At 40.0% G+C, this 15265-nt stretch overlaps 2 protein-coding genes across 4 annotated transcripts; one reads left to right on the top strand and one right to left on the bottom strand.

Moving 5' to 3' along the window:
• The first annotated feature begins 1226 nt into the window (after nt 1–1226).
• On the top strand, nt 1227–3370 carry LOC309708514 (extracellular superoxide dismutase [Cu-Zn]-like). Its single transcript, XM_082536624.1, has 2 exons — nt 1227–1360; nt 1897–3370. Exons 1-2 carry the CDS (start codon nt 1347–1349, stop codon nt 2528–2530), a joined length of 648 nt encoding a protein of 215 aa, XP_082392750.1. The 5' UTR covers nt 1227–1346; the 3' UTR covers nt 2531–3370.
• Nucleotides 3371–4908: 1538 nt separating this feature from the next.
• LOC309708513 (coiled-coil domain-containing protein 149-like) lies at nt 4909–12510 on the bottom strand. Of its 3 annotated transcripts, none has more exons than XM_082536621.1 (14): nt 12409–12510; nt 12086–12204; nt 10729–10890; nt 10576–10614; nt 9337–9444; nt 9004–9120; nt 7708–7880; nt 7038–7110; nt 6833–6917; nt 6539–6686; nt 5998–6074; nt 5841–5876; nt 5601–5675; nt 4909–5505 (listed from the first exon to the last, which is right to left on the bottom strand). In XM_082536621.1, the coding sequence occupies exons 2-14, from the start codon at nt 12134–12136 to the stop codon at nt 4967–4969; spliced, it is 1683 nt and encodes a 560-aa protein (XP_082392747.1). In that variant the 5' UTR covers nt 12137–12204; nt 12409–12510; the 3' UTR covers nt 4909–4966. The 3 variants fall into 3 exon arrangements, with proteins under 3 accessions (XP_082392747.1, XP_082392748.1, XP_082392749.1); XM_082536622.1 differs by having other exon boundaries at nt 12403–12421; XM_082536623.1 differs by lacking the exons at nt 5841–5876; nt 12409–12510 and having other exon boundaries at nt 12086–12385.
• Nucleotides 12511–15265: the final 2755 nt, after the last annotated feature.

Genomic DNA, 15265 nt, shown 5'->3' with positions numbered 1-15265 from the left:
CTTAACGGGGCGTCCCTCGGACAACAACATCCGGTTCAAAGGTCATCACCTTAAGACATAGCCATATCAGTACATGACACACCGGCCATTGCAACACTACGATTCTTTACTTTGTCAGACATTCTGCTGTAGATTTGCAGGTCTCCTTGGATTCATTGTCCTGTTGCATGATCAGTTTTTTGGCTAAGATGGGCTCACATTTGACTACTGAATACTTTGGTATACAGAGGACTTTATGGTCAACTGACTGCAAGGTGCCCAGGCCCTGTGGCTGCAAACTACTGCAAATCATCACCCCTCATCACCCCTGAAGTGTTTGTGCTGATATGCTATGTTTGGTTTTCACCAAATGTGGCACTTTGCATTATTGCCTAACATCTCCACTCTGCTCCAATCTGTCCAAAGGACATTGTTCTACAGGAGTTGTGGTTTGTTCAGCTTTGTAAACCTAAGTTGTGCTGTCATGGTTTTCCTGGAAAGAAGACACTTTGTCCTTGATACCCTTCCAAACAAGCCATACTTGTTCAGGCTTTTTCTATTTGTATTGCCATGAATGTAAACATTTAACATGCTAACTGCTCTTGTTTTATTTAGCTATTTATTCTTAATACATTTATGAACTTATGTATACATTTGCTGGGATATCCACTCCTGGGAAGACTGCGGCACCTGAATGCTCCAGACCAACAAACTGGCTTTTATGGAGGTGCTCACACTTTCTGACGATTCACTATCAAGTGTATTTGATTAGGAACATCTGGCTGCTCTTAATTCCTGTGGGAGCAGTAATAGATGTACTTAGTTTTTCATAGGACTCTGTGCTGCCCTTTCATTTTAAATAATAATAATAATAATAACAATAATAATAATAATGGGCACAAGTGCGACACAAGCAACATCAGGCTGACCCTGTCAGTTTGCGCCCTCTCCCAAATCACGGACAAACGTGGTTGGAGAACGTGGTACATTGAGCGTTAAGGTTTCTATGAATCGAGTTTACACAGACGTGATTATGCTCTTATCAGGCAAAACGTCCTGGGTTTGTTAAAATGACTCCGTGTGATACCACGTGAGAACAATAAAATATTTCATTTTCTGTTGTTACCCACAAACTGAACGGTAATGTAAGGGGGTCGAATATTTCGAGATTTACTCATCAAATCATCAAAAGACTTGTCAAGTCCCTTGCTCCACCCTCGCCAAACAGCAACGCCCATTTGTTCACAAGAGTTTATACAACATTGTTTGAAAACGCTTTGCATCCTCACCCTGCAGACTGCAGCGCTCGGCTTGTGAAAACCATTACGTTTAATTTACAGCCTTTTCTGCGCCTTTTACAGGTGACCATGCATCGATACGCGTAAGTGGACTTTGTTTGGCACTGTGTACTTAACTTTATTTGCATTCCTGCGACATTTAGTCTGTAGTTAACCACTTGTACTTTTGGGCGATGTTGTGTGCGCCTAAAAACATCGTCAGAAAAACATTAACTGAGAAGCTTTTGAGTGCCACTTTGTCCTCAGACTTAGAAACACTGAAGTTTTACATTAATGTAAATTAAAGTACACCTTATACCTAGATGGAGATTGTAAATAAAAATTATGTAAAATTGTTCTATGATATAAGAGAGGCTCGTTTAAACCCTGTGTAGAGTTGAGTTTTAGCAGTTACATAACATGTTAGCGATAATAATTACATAATTATAGCTTCCCCAGTGTGGATTCTTAACAATAACAATATTTCTGAATGTACTGCTGTATTGTGAAATGCAATAGCAGGACGTTTTTTTTTTTACCAAGGTGAACAATCTAGATATTGCCTTAATTGGTCTATAGTCACTAATTGTCCTTCATGCCAGAGGGGTCTTGTCCTAATTTTTTTTTTAATATCTTACAGGTCAGTGGGTATACTGGAAGCTGCTTTGTTGGTTTTGCTGGCAGGCTGTCAACAATGTGTCTTAGCATCCAGCGACACATTGGCTCCAGAGGTCTTGCAGAACAACGGCACCCTGTATGCAGTCTGCAAGGTGAGACCCAGCACCTCTCTCCCGGAGGACCTGCCCAAAGTGTACGGCCATGTGTTGTTCAAGCAGGATCATCCTCAGGAGAAAGTCAAGGTCCTTCTCCGGTTTAGTGGCTTCCCCAGAGACGGCAGTCCGGAGCCCAGAGCGGTGCACATCCATCAGTATGGAGACCTGAGCCGGGGATGTGACTCCACCGGTGGCCACTACAATCCATATGGTGTAAATCACCCTAACCACCCTGGAGACTTTGGAAACTTTGAGCCCCAGCAAGGGAAGATTAATACAATGCTAGAATCTGATGCAACACTGTTTGGAAGCCTGTCTGTGTTTGGGAGAGCAGTGGTGATTCATGAAAAGATAGACGACTTAGGGCGTGGTGGAGACGCTGGGAGCCTGCTGCATGGAAACGCAGGCCGAAGGCTCGCATGCTGTATTATTGGGGTTTCGTCCCCCAATCTCTGGAATATGAACTTTAAGCAGTACTCCAGGCGGCTGAGGAGGAATTAACCTACAGTAGTGTGCTATACTCTACTTCCAGTTTGATACCAAGAAAAAAAATAACGAGGTGGTTAAACCCACATCCTGCCAAAATGCATAGTAGCTTCTTAGAAGTATTAGAAACATGCTTTAATAATTGTTCAAGAGTTTTCTTACTACAAATTAGCATAATTATGGTGTTCAATATTAGTAATGGTACAGTTGGTTGGTTGGAGTATCAACAAACCAAATATATGATTGGACTGCTTTTCCTTTGGCTCCATCATCAGATTCACCTCTCAGCTTATCCTGGTCCTTAAGTTGTGACCAAAATTATTGAAATAAATTTCAGTACCATCAGCCTCAGCTGTGCTGTCTTTGTAGCTCGAAGTTAGTTAGTCGTAGCTGTGGTCTTGTGTAAAAATAAATAAATACAGAATACATAAAAATGCATACAAATACAATGGTTTTTAAAGTCAAAAACAAAAGGTAATTTGTACAAATTTTCTAATAAAAAAAATAAGATCAAGATGTCAGTGTGTTATATTTCAGGAGGAGCTTCGAGAAATGACTCTTGTAATTATCAAATGTCTGTCAATAAATTAGGTCAGATAAAAGAAACAACCGAGACTGTCTTAATTTACACAGTAGCATGCTGTCGTATAGCATTTAACACATGGTGTGTTGATATCTGTGCATTCCTGTATTATCCTTTTGTGTTACACATTTCAATGTTTTTTTTCCTCGCTACCTAGCCTGACCTGTCTCCCCAATGTGATGTTTGTGTATTGTATGTACGGTCGGCAAGGTCTGTCATCTCGGTTGTGGGCAAAAGACCTGCAACTGACAAATAAAGGCTATCTCATCATCTCTCTCATCTCATATTTGAATGAATAAAAGGAATGAAATCTTTATTTCCAACATATAAGTAACAAATGTTAATAAATATTAAAAAATGGGTATGAAATAAAGAAGCCATTATATTAAATAAACTCCACAGACTGATCCCCCATAAAATACTGACCATTTCCTGTTCGAAAAGGAGTAGAAGGAAGCAAATGCTTTCCAATTCCTACTTCCTGTTTAAATCATATGTCTGTTTTTGGTTAGAGAGCATAATATATACCTGTATCTATAAATAAATGTACCTATACAACAATCTAAAAATATTTTTATATCTTTATGCACAGTATAACCATCATATCACCTCACAGTGTTCAACCCAAATATCCATGCAGAGTTTAATATTTAATACTCTGCTTCCATATACTGATTTATAAGTGTTTTTTTTTTTTTCCATGTATAATTTCTTAAAACTGATTTATATTTGTGCACATTTTCAAAAAACTTCTCCATATTATTCCACAAATTCACTGCACAGGTTAATTTGAACCAGCTCTTCTTTGTTGTTCACCCTATTTTTTTCTTTTTTAGCTCTCCTCTCAGATCATAACCACATTTTTTATTATACTTTCTGATAACATATTGCTTGTTCTGTACATTATCTGACCGTTTCGTAATATTTGATGTGATGAGCACTACTAGAACATGTAGTCTCTGAATGTTAACCATTTGTTAGCTTTTACACATTGTTGACATATCACATCATCATACGGTCTCATGAACTCATAGCGTTGTCATATGCGGCTTTGCTGATTATACGCTGCGAATGTTAAGTAAAGCAGAAGGTCTGTTTGTGCTTGGTTCACGTTGGGCACATCGTATTTAGAACAAGCACACAGTGCTTCCTGTCATCTTTGTCAAATTGCTTTTATCCTCGTGGTGACTGAATTAAATCATGCCAGGGCTGAATTCTTGACAGTAAGGAGCCGGTTCATGACCTAACAAAGGTCATTTAAAAGATCATCATTAACTCCTTTTTATTATGTGATTTAATAAGGAAAAGAATTCATACGCCTAAAGCAGACAACTCTGTAAATGTTACCTTCAAAAAGCAGAAAGAAACCTTTAAGTATAACACATACAGCACTGATGCATGCATCTTTTCTGGTGTTAATAAAGAGAAATCACTGTTTTGCCACATTAGATATGCAGACTACATGAAACGTGCGAGTGAATGAATGAACGTTTTAAAACTCTCAGAGAAACTCTCACAGGAGCGAATATTGTTACTCCTGCGAGTATGGTTTGGGGATGACGAATCACCGGTGTCCAGTTACTTTAGGTCACATTGACATCAGTTCAAAAGGTGGTGCAGAACTCAGACAATGCACCGAGTGAAAGCAGAGATACAATAGAGCATCTGAAGAGTATCGTTAATACTCTTCAGTTTGGTAGGAGTCACTGTTGATTCATTCACACTCATCTGAAATCTAATATGCTGTTTTCCAAAGATTCGTTTATCAGTTTTTTTGATTTTTGAATTATTTAAAAAATAATTAAAGAGCTTTATGGATTTTGTAAATACTTTAATTAGTTTTGGTTTTTTCCTAATGCTGTGCGACATCACAACTCCTCCTGACTACTGCAAACATCCGCGGTAGTCAGGACGTCCTCCTGCTGCTCTTCGGAGGCTGCAGTAGACACAGTAGTAGATGATGTAACGTGACTATTTCTCTCTATTACATTACACTCTGTTTCAACACTTTCCCCCCCTACAGTGCATTCATCTGACTCCTCCTCTCCTCCAGCTGTTGGGACTGAGTTCTCTGAGAGTTGCTGTGAGTGGCCGGGGTCTGAGGGATCAGGTCTGTTCAAGTATTTCACATCAGCACTGGAGTCACTCAGACCCTCTTCTGTTGCAAACCTGGTAAAAACTGCAGTGCTTTGTGATTGGCCACTTTCCTGGCACTCCTCACTAGCTGGCATTTCTGTTTGAGGCCTTGAGGACTCTTGCTCGTCCAACTGTGGTGAGCAGTTTTGGTTCGAGGCCTCGACACACGATGATGGTGTTGGTGCGTCATCTTGAAAATCTGACGCAGCTGGTGTTACACTGTCTTCTGGAGAGCTCTCGTGCTCAGCTGGTTTGTTTGACCTTTTGTCACCTTTAAGAACAAATCAGAAAAATAACATTCAAGAAATGCAGCTCCTATTTTAACTGCTGTTGACCAAGAGAGGAATAACTCCACTGAATAATCACCGTTCTGTCCCGGAGAATCAGATGGATCGGTCGAATCCACTAGCTGCGTGTTCAGGATGATGGCGTCTCTTCCCCCTGTTATCACAAAACAGTCAAAGTAAGCTTTCAGAAAAGTGGTTCACATAAACAGCTACTTAAAAAAGGTTGGATTAGATAGCGATAAGAAGTGTTGGTGGATATGAGAAGAAGATTAAGTTGAGCGTTTATGACGTAGATGACATCGTTTTTGGAGAAACATACTTCCGCATATTCCCAGAGACACATTATAAGTCAGGCCTCCAGGTTGCAAGAAGCAAAAGGGCAGAAAAAGGAAGAGGAATTATTGTAAAAACAGTATTCTTAGCACAGGTTAGAGTGATATGCACATGTCTCAGTATATTGAGACAATTATAATAACCTGGAAGGCTCCATAATCCGGACATCTCCAGTGTTTTTAGTTTCTTCTCCAGCTCGGCTACTCGATTTCCAAGAATCCTAATGGGGGAAAAAAAAGGATATTGCAGTTGACCCATCATTACATCAAGAAGTGAAGTGGCTAAAAATCTACAGCTGGGGTGTCAAATAAAAGGCCTAGGGGGCAGAATCAGCCTGGCAGTCTTGGAAAATGTGAAGGAGGGCATACATTATGGACTATTAACTTCATTTTCATAAATTTTGCAGGCTTTATTAATAGCAAAGACTCCAAGGCCATTTATACTAAGAACAAAACAAAAAGTTTTCTGTGACTTAACAAAAATGTTCTGCAGAACAGTCTGGGCAACGGCACACCAGAGCTTTTTCTGTAATTTTACACATTTATTTCTTACAATTTAAGTCCACCAACTCATGCTAACAGATTTCTTTCATTTACTACAGGAGCATTTATTTATAATGCAGTTTGACACCCGTGATCTATGGAGCACATAATAAGAGTGCGAGTGAAGTCTGAATTTTAGTACTTGTTGATTTGGCGCTGGTGCTGAATCACCATGTTTTTCTCGTGGATGGTTTCCAGCAGGGCTGTGGCGAGAGATTTGAGGTCTGAGATGGACTGAGGAGTCACCGGCAAACTGCAGCCGTTTTCTTCAGACAGCAGCAGTTCCTTCACTGCAAGCACGTCACGAGCCACGGTTAAAAGAAACAGCAGTCATCATTTCCCACGAGACACTGAATAAAACTGAACTCACACATTTAAAGGGTAATATGTGCATAATAGAAAGTGTAGATGTTTGAACTAGCATGATTCCTCTGACCTTGTTTAGCAGAAAGCACCCCAGTCAGAGCACTGCTGTTGGGCTTTCCACTGATTTTAGAGGTCTTCCTACACTCCAGGGCACTCTGACATCAGCAGGAAACAGTTTGGAGAAAAGAAAGAGTTTAAAAAAAAAAAAAAAAAAAAAAAAAAAGGATAACATACAATAAATATATATGAAATTACAGAAAAAAAACTACAACTACCTTGTACTTCAGCAGATTTGTCTTGAGCAAGTTGACCTCTTCTTGAAGTTGATTAAGTCGCTCATGCAAATACCTGAAATGTCAGAAACCACAAATGCTGTTCAGTTTAACCTGTTTCAACAGTAGAGAAGAATTTCTCAGTAAATCTTTATCTAAATTCTGTATATATAGATCAAGCACAGCATTATGACCCCATTTGTCCCTAGACTCATTATTTGTCCAGCACAACCCACAGATGCTTGATTGGATTGAGATCTGGGGGAATATGGAGACCAAGTCAACACTTTAAACTTGTTGTTGTGATCCTCAAACCATTCCTGAACTATTTTTGCTTTTGTGTCAGGGTGCATCATCCTGGTGAAAGAGGCCAGAGCCTGAACTATCCTTATGCTTGCGTATTTTTCCTACTTCCAACACATCAACTCTGTGGACAAAATGTTCACTTGCTTTCTAATACGTCCCACTCACTAACAGGTACCACGATGAAGAGATAATTAGTCTTGTTCAGTTGATCTGTCAGTGGTCATAATGTTATGTCTGATCAGTGTATGTAACTATATATTGCAAGACAGCACGTGTACATGAATAGACTTTTGAAAATCACTGCTTCAACATGCCAGCCAATCACAGAGGTACTACTTAAAATGATCTTTTTAAAAGAGCAACAAACCTGTTCTCCATGCAGAGCGCGTCGATGTCTAAGATGCGGACATCATCATTCCCTACAATGTGGTTCATCTCCACATTGAGACGATGAGCCTTCTGTTGAAACACGTCCCGCTCTGCTCGAACATCCTGCAGCTCATCCGTGAGCGACTTCACACTGTTCTCCAGCACCTCGTTCTGCACCCAAACAAGATTCAAGATGTAGGACAATTTTATCTAGCAATACAAGTCTCTTCTTGTCAAATATATATCATCTTCTCATTAAAAGTGGAACTAACTAATGCGAGGACCTCCTTGAAACTCCAAATTTTATTACCGGTATTATTTCCTGAAATTAATCCATTGTTGAGGGATTTGACGTACTCAAAAAACAAATTAAACTTTGAACAACCAGCAGAATTGCTTAAAGTTGATGACACTTGTGGCTATGCATAAAAGCTTTACTAGCACCCCGTTCCTGCATTTTTGTGTTCTCTTTTCCCCCCCATTTACAGTTGTACACTAAATAATGCCGATCCTTCAGAATCAAACTGGCTTTTTATTTGGTCAGTTTAATCAAAATGCTAAATAATGTGAATTTTGATATTTTGTCAGCCATTTCATCTATAACTCAGACGAACATCATCGGATCTCCCCCAAGCTTTACGTTATTGCTAAGAGAAGAGGTCTGCAAGCAAATATTCGGTTATAATCCTAGCGCCACCTTCCACCTTCTGGCAACAGGAAATCTGACCTAAGGGACAGATTCAATCCAATTTGGATGAAATGTACATGTTGTGCTTGACATATATTTACATCTATCTAAAGTATAATTACTGGTTGACAGAAAGGGATATGCAACCTCGCTGCACAGCATCTAATAAGTGTCACAGCTTAAAGAAATCTAATTGCCACCAGTGTTAGCAGCTTTAATATTCACCTACATTTAAAGAAAACTGCTAATCGCTTCCATTTTTTTCCTGCACAACACTTTTATTTCTCATGTGATATTTTAAACTATCATACTTTTTAAATCATATTCATCTGATACTGATATGGTGACCTTGTGACAGCTAAGGGTGAAAACACTGGGTTTGCTGAAATGGAAATAGGGTTCATGTGGTTGCTTTTAAAATAAATTTTAAAAAAAATACTTACAAATAAAATATAAATAAATATAAACTTTCTTTTTCTAATGCAAGAACCAATTAGAACTATTAAATGGCAGTATATAATGTATATAATAAATGTAAATCATAAAAAAAGTGAACCATTATGTGAATATCAGCTGAATAGTCAAAATCAAGCAGGGGGCTCTCACCTGCTCTCTCGCCCTTTCTAACTGTTTGACCAGATCTTCTCGCTCATGCGCGGGAAAGTGTCGGGCGCCGACCTCTTCGTCTCCCAGCCTCTGTTTGGTGATGGTCATCCGTAGAAGCTGTGATAGCACAAAGTAAGAAAAGTCTCAACTAAGCTACAATTATACACCTTTGGTGTGTTTGTACAGTATAATTTGAAACCTGTCCTTAAAATAAACAAGGCTCATCCACTTGATCGTTACTTAGACTGACAAATAAGTGTACAAAGGTATGTTGGAAATGTATTTATGAATAATGAGAGGCAAAGATTCAGCAAATATACATTAGAAACATACCTTGTTATCACCCTGAGCTTCCAGTAGTCGCTGTTTCAGCTCCTTCACCTCCTCGGACAGATGAGAGTTTCGCTCTCTGGAGTCTGTCAGTAGCTGGGCTAAATTCACCTGATCATGAAGTAAATACAGAGACATGTTAGCCCCATTTGTCAAGTTGGTTTGTGAATATATATATAGAATAGAAGTCTTCCAGGTACAGCGCCCGACAGATAATGTACTTGAAAAAAATGAGCTTCTATCATTCCAATTTGAAACATTAGGTTCAAACAAGCAAACGTAAAATTCTTTAAAAAAAGAAAAGAAAAGAAAGAAATTGTGGTTAAATATGTTTCCCAAATCTTTTTCTTCTTCTGTGTGATCTTTGAGAGAAAACAGGTTAAATTCTTTTAAGGTTTTATTTTCTTGTTCTTCTTGTTTTTTCAGTTTTTATTGTTGATCTTAAACACACTGAGTTTGAATGTAAACAAATGCATCATAAAAATAAAATCGTCATTACATTTTTTTTTTTTTTTAAATCTGTGATTCATTCAGTGGTGACTTTGTTACTGTGTCATTAACCAACAGTTTTATATCAGAGAGCAACTTGTGAGAACATTGTGTGTGTCATGCTATGACACATTATGATAAGTAGTACACACCCATGCTACAGCACTGTTTGGGCCGTTCATGCTGTTGACTGTGAAATGAAAATGATACCATCCCATTAGAAGGTGCTGTACTGTAGGCGCATAAACACTAAAACTGGGTGATTTGAGCTTGTTGCTAAGTGGTTTCTAGGTAACGCGATAAATATATAATACAAAACTCAACTTTTGTTGATATAAATCAGACGTTACCATCGTAAAAATAAAACGATACAATGACTTTATAAAGTTTTAGAGGAACATAGATAAAAATGGATCATTTTAGGATGTTGGCACTTCATGCTAAGAAGCATGATGAGATCTTAACATCAGATACGGATAAGAAGTTTGTGGACAAATAGACAGGCAAAGATCTGATGTATTATTCTAAGATAAAGCTGCTGTAATTGTCAAACAAAGAGCGCCGTAGAGATGTTAATAGTTAGGAGTAAATATTAGTAGTAAAGTGTTAAGCATCCCATCCAAAGAGATCTCCAACTTGTGACCACATTACTGACTTTGCTGAAAGTCTCCAGCATCACTGTGAAATGCCAGTGTATCAAAGTACAGTTAAGACAGTTCTGCGTGCAGTGATTAGCATTTTTAAATCTCTTACTTGATTCCTTTTCTCTGGAGGCAGAGAAGGATCTCCATCCTGTCAGTGACACAAAGACAAAGGAAGTTGTCATTAGATGCCACAAAGTTTAATAGCAGTAGTTTTTATCCTCTGCTCTGATGCAGCTTTTAAAACGGAGTCAGATCAGCTTACAATGAGCTCTCTGTACTTCTTCTTGAGTCCCTGGTGTCGCTCACGGAGCTGGTTGGCCATCAGTTCGTACTGATCCCTCTCCTGCTGACAGGTGTCCAGCTCTTTAGACAGAATCAGAAGAGCTTCTTTCTTACTCTCCAACTTCCGCTTACAAACCAGGAACTGCAGAGAAAGCAAGGTTTTGAGGAAAAACAAAAGCTTCTGGCATGTAGTCAATATAACGTTATTTGATTATTTGAGGGCTAAAGAGTTCTCTGGTCATCATTAAAGACCAAATGCACTGTGAAACATGTAAAAGAAAAACAAACAAACAAAACAACCCACATATATACACTACTATAGTGGCACAAAAACGTTTTCTGATGGTAAAAAAAATACCAACGGTTTGCGTTGCAGCTCCTTGTTATTTTAACTGCTTGTCCATCTGATGTATTGGTTAAACATTTTCAAAAGCAGAAGAGCATCTCTGAATGCACAATACATGAGATCTTGAAGCAGATGGGCTACAGCCACAGAAGACCACACAGGGTGCTACTCCTGTCAACTATGAACAGGAAACCGAGGCTACAATGCCCTCTGACCCTTTGTGAAAACTAGTTTCTTGAGCAGGGGTTCACTGTACTCAAATGGCCTCCACATTCACCGGATTTAAGTCAAATAGAGAGAGATGGTGGGACAGGAGCTTTACATCATGGATGTGTGATGCTAGCATGTAAATATGGACCAAAATGTTTCCAGTACTCTGTCGAATTAATGTCATGAAGAATTAAGGCACTTCTGAAAGGAAAGGGGTTCAACCCAGTGCAGGGTGTATCTAATAAAGTGGCTAATGAGTGTATGTCTGCAAAGTATTGCACAACCAAAGCTGTGGACAAAAATAGTAGCATGAAGCATAGACTAGGATAAAACTACTCCAGTAGCTTAAATGCAAAGCAGTTCAACACTGACTGCACTCAAGTGAAATACTCGAGCAAACGCGTTGATATGCAGCCATCTGAACGTGTTTCTTCATTAAAGCTGCAACTCGCAGTGTGGTGCAAGTCAGTAACTTTTCAAGGCAACGGGCTCAGCAGGCACAAGGAAACTCAAATCTTCTTCCTCATACATGTGCAGTCCTTGCAGGTAAGAGAAACCACAGCAGCTGAGATTTAATCCCGTGAGCTCGGATTAATTTGGACACAAGTGTTTCAGTGGATCCGAACAAGCGACAGCAGACAGAACTAAAACAGTGAAACGATCATGTACGCCACAGTATTTTAGCCGGTCAGGACACCTGTCCCACAATTATTGTGCGTCAGTGAAGGTTTTTTTACGCTCTTTCCTCATTCTCGTCCTTTCTGCGTCTTCGCAGTCTCACCTCACTGACCAGCCCCTGCCAGTCACTTTCGCTCCTCCTGGACGGATCCATCGCGTCCTGCGGCGGAACAAAGGTTACCCAAGCACAGTGAGTTTCACAGAAGCATCACCCCTCTGCATCTGCAGAAATCAGAGTCAAACCCGATTAAAGCGATCGAGAAACGCGATTTGCATCACTTCCGTCCGTCTCGACGTCAGAAAAGCGTCACGTCGCATTTACAGAACCTCGTAAAACAGAAAGAGACTAAAACAAAATAACCAAAACGGAACGAGATGCCTAACAGCTGAGCTGTTGTGTGTGTTTATTATAGTAATCACCCCTACACAAGTAAGAGAGCGTGACAAATGATGTATTAGGCCAGGGGTGGGCAATTCCAGGCCCCGAGGGCCGGTGTCCCTGCAGGTTTTAGATGTGTCCTCGAACCAACACAGCTGATTTAAATGGCTAAATTAGCTCCTCAACATGTCCTGAAGTTCTCCAGAGGCCTGGAAACGAACTAATCATGTGATTCAGGTGAGTTGACCCAAGGTGAGATCTGAAACCTGCACGACACCGGCCCTCGGGACCTGGAATTGCCCACCCCTGTATTAGGCAATAAATGTCTCTCTATTTATAAAATAGTCAATAAGAATTGGGGTAAAAATACTTGTTTCTCTGTTTTGTTTGTTTGTTTGTTTTTTTATAGCTTAACTAGTGCCAAATCATGAAAATAAGATGGTTTAACTTTATTAAAACGAAGGCAGGCATTAACGCTGTCAGCATACAGCTGATCTCTATATTTTATTTCAAAATATGACATTTTATCAGATGTCGTCAAGATTAAAGTATTATTGTTGTTGTTGTTGATGATAATGATTATGATGATGGTGATGCTGTAAGACTAAAACTAACTGCACTGTTGAACTGAATAAATATGCAATAGCCATTTGAGCTTCCTGTGTCCCAAAATTCTACCATACAGGTCAAATAAACAGTATTTTTGAGCCTGATGTGATTTACCGTGGAAAACCTTTAAATTACTTTTTCTTTTTCTTTGTCAAATGTGACTAAACCTTAAACCTTTTTATACTAGTGCTGTTGTTGTTATATGGTTGTTTGGTGTGAGTTTTCCCCTTTTTTTTGGCTTGAAGTTGTATTTATGACGCTCTTGTGTAAAGCACAAACCCCTAAGATTGGTCAGTGAATAATCATTTATACAGTTGATGGCATGCTGTAGACAAGTGGCGAGCAATTTAAGTCAGGGTTATAAAAGGAACCATAATCACTACTACTAGGGAAAACTGTCCCACACTATCACAATACTTTATCCATCTTCTTGTTTCCTAAAATCAACAAAACATGAGATTCTGTCTTTGTCCTTATGCTAATCAAAAAACACGGACAGTACATTCAGTTTAAGACATGCTGTCTGCAACACTTTATCTTTACTTTAATGGTTTCATGTTTACATCAGCAAAACATGATGGAAAAACAATTTAATACAACACGTGTGGTTAAATGTTCTTTAATCCATTTCCACAAACTGTTCTTACATGGGATTCAAGATCTGAAAAACATGATTATTTTTCAGCATTACTTTTTAATGACGTGGGAAAAAATATGTATACATCACTGTTGGTAGTGCATTAGGAATAATTAAAGGAGAAACTTGTTATCAAAGCTATCAAAACACATTGATTATACTAGTTGGCATTTTGTCATTTTTATCTAACTGTCAATTTTCAAAAATCAGGCTCCAATATTGTTTAATGTGTGAAAAAAAATCTTTACAATATATGACAAATATCAAACGTTCTGTAAAGAAAAGGGAACGCTTGTTTTTTGACTGAATGAAAAGGCCTCCTACAAAGGCTTTAAAGGTACATAGTAGCACACAATAGACATTATGGTTATTATTCCATATTAACACTTAGTATCATACATTTTGCATAGGAATCAAAACTAAATAATGTATGTTATGTTGCTATTAAATAGGCACTCAGTAGCATGGCCATAAAGTAGTTTGATATAAATCTAGTGGAGTTAGGTTAAAGCTAGTAATATTCTGTTTTCAAGCCGAGGGTAGATTAGATCTAATCTCCCCTCAACATACCCCAACGTACCGGCAGCAAGCCGACAGCATTCCGAGGGAGACTGGGGACATTGTTCAGCATCTCCATTGCCGAAGATGCTGCATTGAGCTGTGGCAGCAAGGTGGTTGGTCCCTGTCGTGGTGGTAATCCCCAAACCAAATGGTGGACACCAGAGGTGAAGGGAGCCACCAGGCTGAAGAAGGAGTCCTATCAGGCTTGGTTAGCCTGTGGGACTTCAGAGGCAGCTGACAGGTACCGACAGGCCAAGCGGAATGCGGCTCAGGCAGTGGCTGAAGCATAAACTCGGGTGTGGGAGGAGTTCGGAGAAGCCATGGAAAAAGACTTTCGGACTGCCTCAAAGAGATTCTGGCAAACCGTCAGGCGTCTCAGGAGGGGAAAGCGGTGCTCTACCTGCACTGTGTATAGTGCTGGCGGAGCGCTGCTGACTTCGACTGAGAAAATTGTCAGGCGGTGAAAGGAATACTTCGAGGAACTCCTTAATCCCACTGACACGTCTTCAGAGGAGGAAGCAGAGTCTGGGGATGAGGGGGATGACCCGCCAATTTCCGGGGGCGAGCTCACTGAGGCAGTTAAACAACTCCTTGGTGGCAGAGCCCCTGGTGTTGATGAGGTCTGCCCCGAGTTCCTGAAAACTCTGGACGTTGTAGGGCTGTCCTGGTAGACACGCCTCTACAATGTTGCGTGGAGATCAGGGGCAGTACCTGTGGACTGGCAGACCGGGGTGGTGGTCCCCATCTTTAAGAAAGGGGACCGGAGGGTGTGTTCCAACTACAAGGGGATCAAACTCCTCAGCCTCCCTGGGAAAGTCTATGCCAGGGTGCTGGAAAGGAGAGTTCGTCCGCTAGTTGAACCTTGGATACAGGAGGAACAATGCGGTTTTCGTCCTGGTCGCGGAACACTGGACCAGCTCTTTATCCTCTCAAGGATACTTGAGGGTGCATGGGAGTTTGCCCAACCAGTCTACGTGTGTTTTGTGGACTTGGAGAAGGCATTCAACCGTGTCCCTCGGGGTGTCCTGTGGGAGGTGTTGCGGGAGTATGGGGTGTCTGGCCCATTGCTACGGGCCATTCGATCCCTATACAACCGT

The sequence above is a fragment of the Aulonocara stuartgranti genome, assembly GCF_965226115.1.
Source record: "Aulonocara stuartgranti genome assembly, chromosome: 6".
Taxonomy (NCBI): Eukaryota; Metazoa; Chordata; class Actinopteri; order Cichliformes; family Cichlidae; genus Aulonocara; species Aulonocara stuartgranti.
Note: the sequence above shows the minus strand (reverse complement) of the source record. Positions and strands in the feature narration are given on the sequence as shown.

Bases quoted from the DNA above. Each gene is read 5' to 3' on its own strand.
- LOC309708513 (XM_082536621.1), bottom strand. From the start codon at position 12,136: ATGGATCCGTCCAGGAGGAGCGAAAGTGACTGGCAGGGGCTGGTCAGT. The intron at 9,121-9,336 runs GTATGTTTCTAA...GTGCTATCACAG, and splicing joins AAGCTCAGGGTGATAACAAG to CTTCTACGGATGACCATCAC. The intron at 7,881-9,003 runs GTGAGAGCCCCC...GTTTGGGTGCAG, and splicing joins TAGAAAGGGCGAGAGAGCAG to AACGAGGTGCTGGAGAACAG.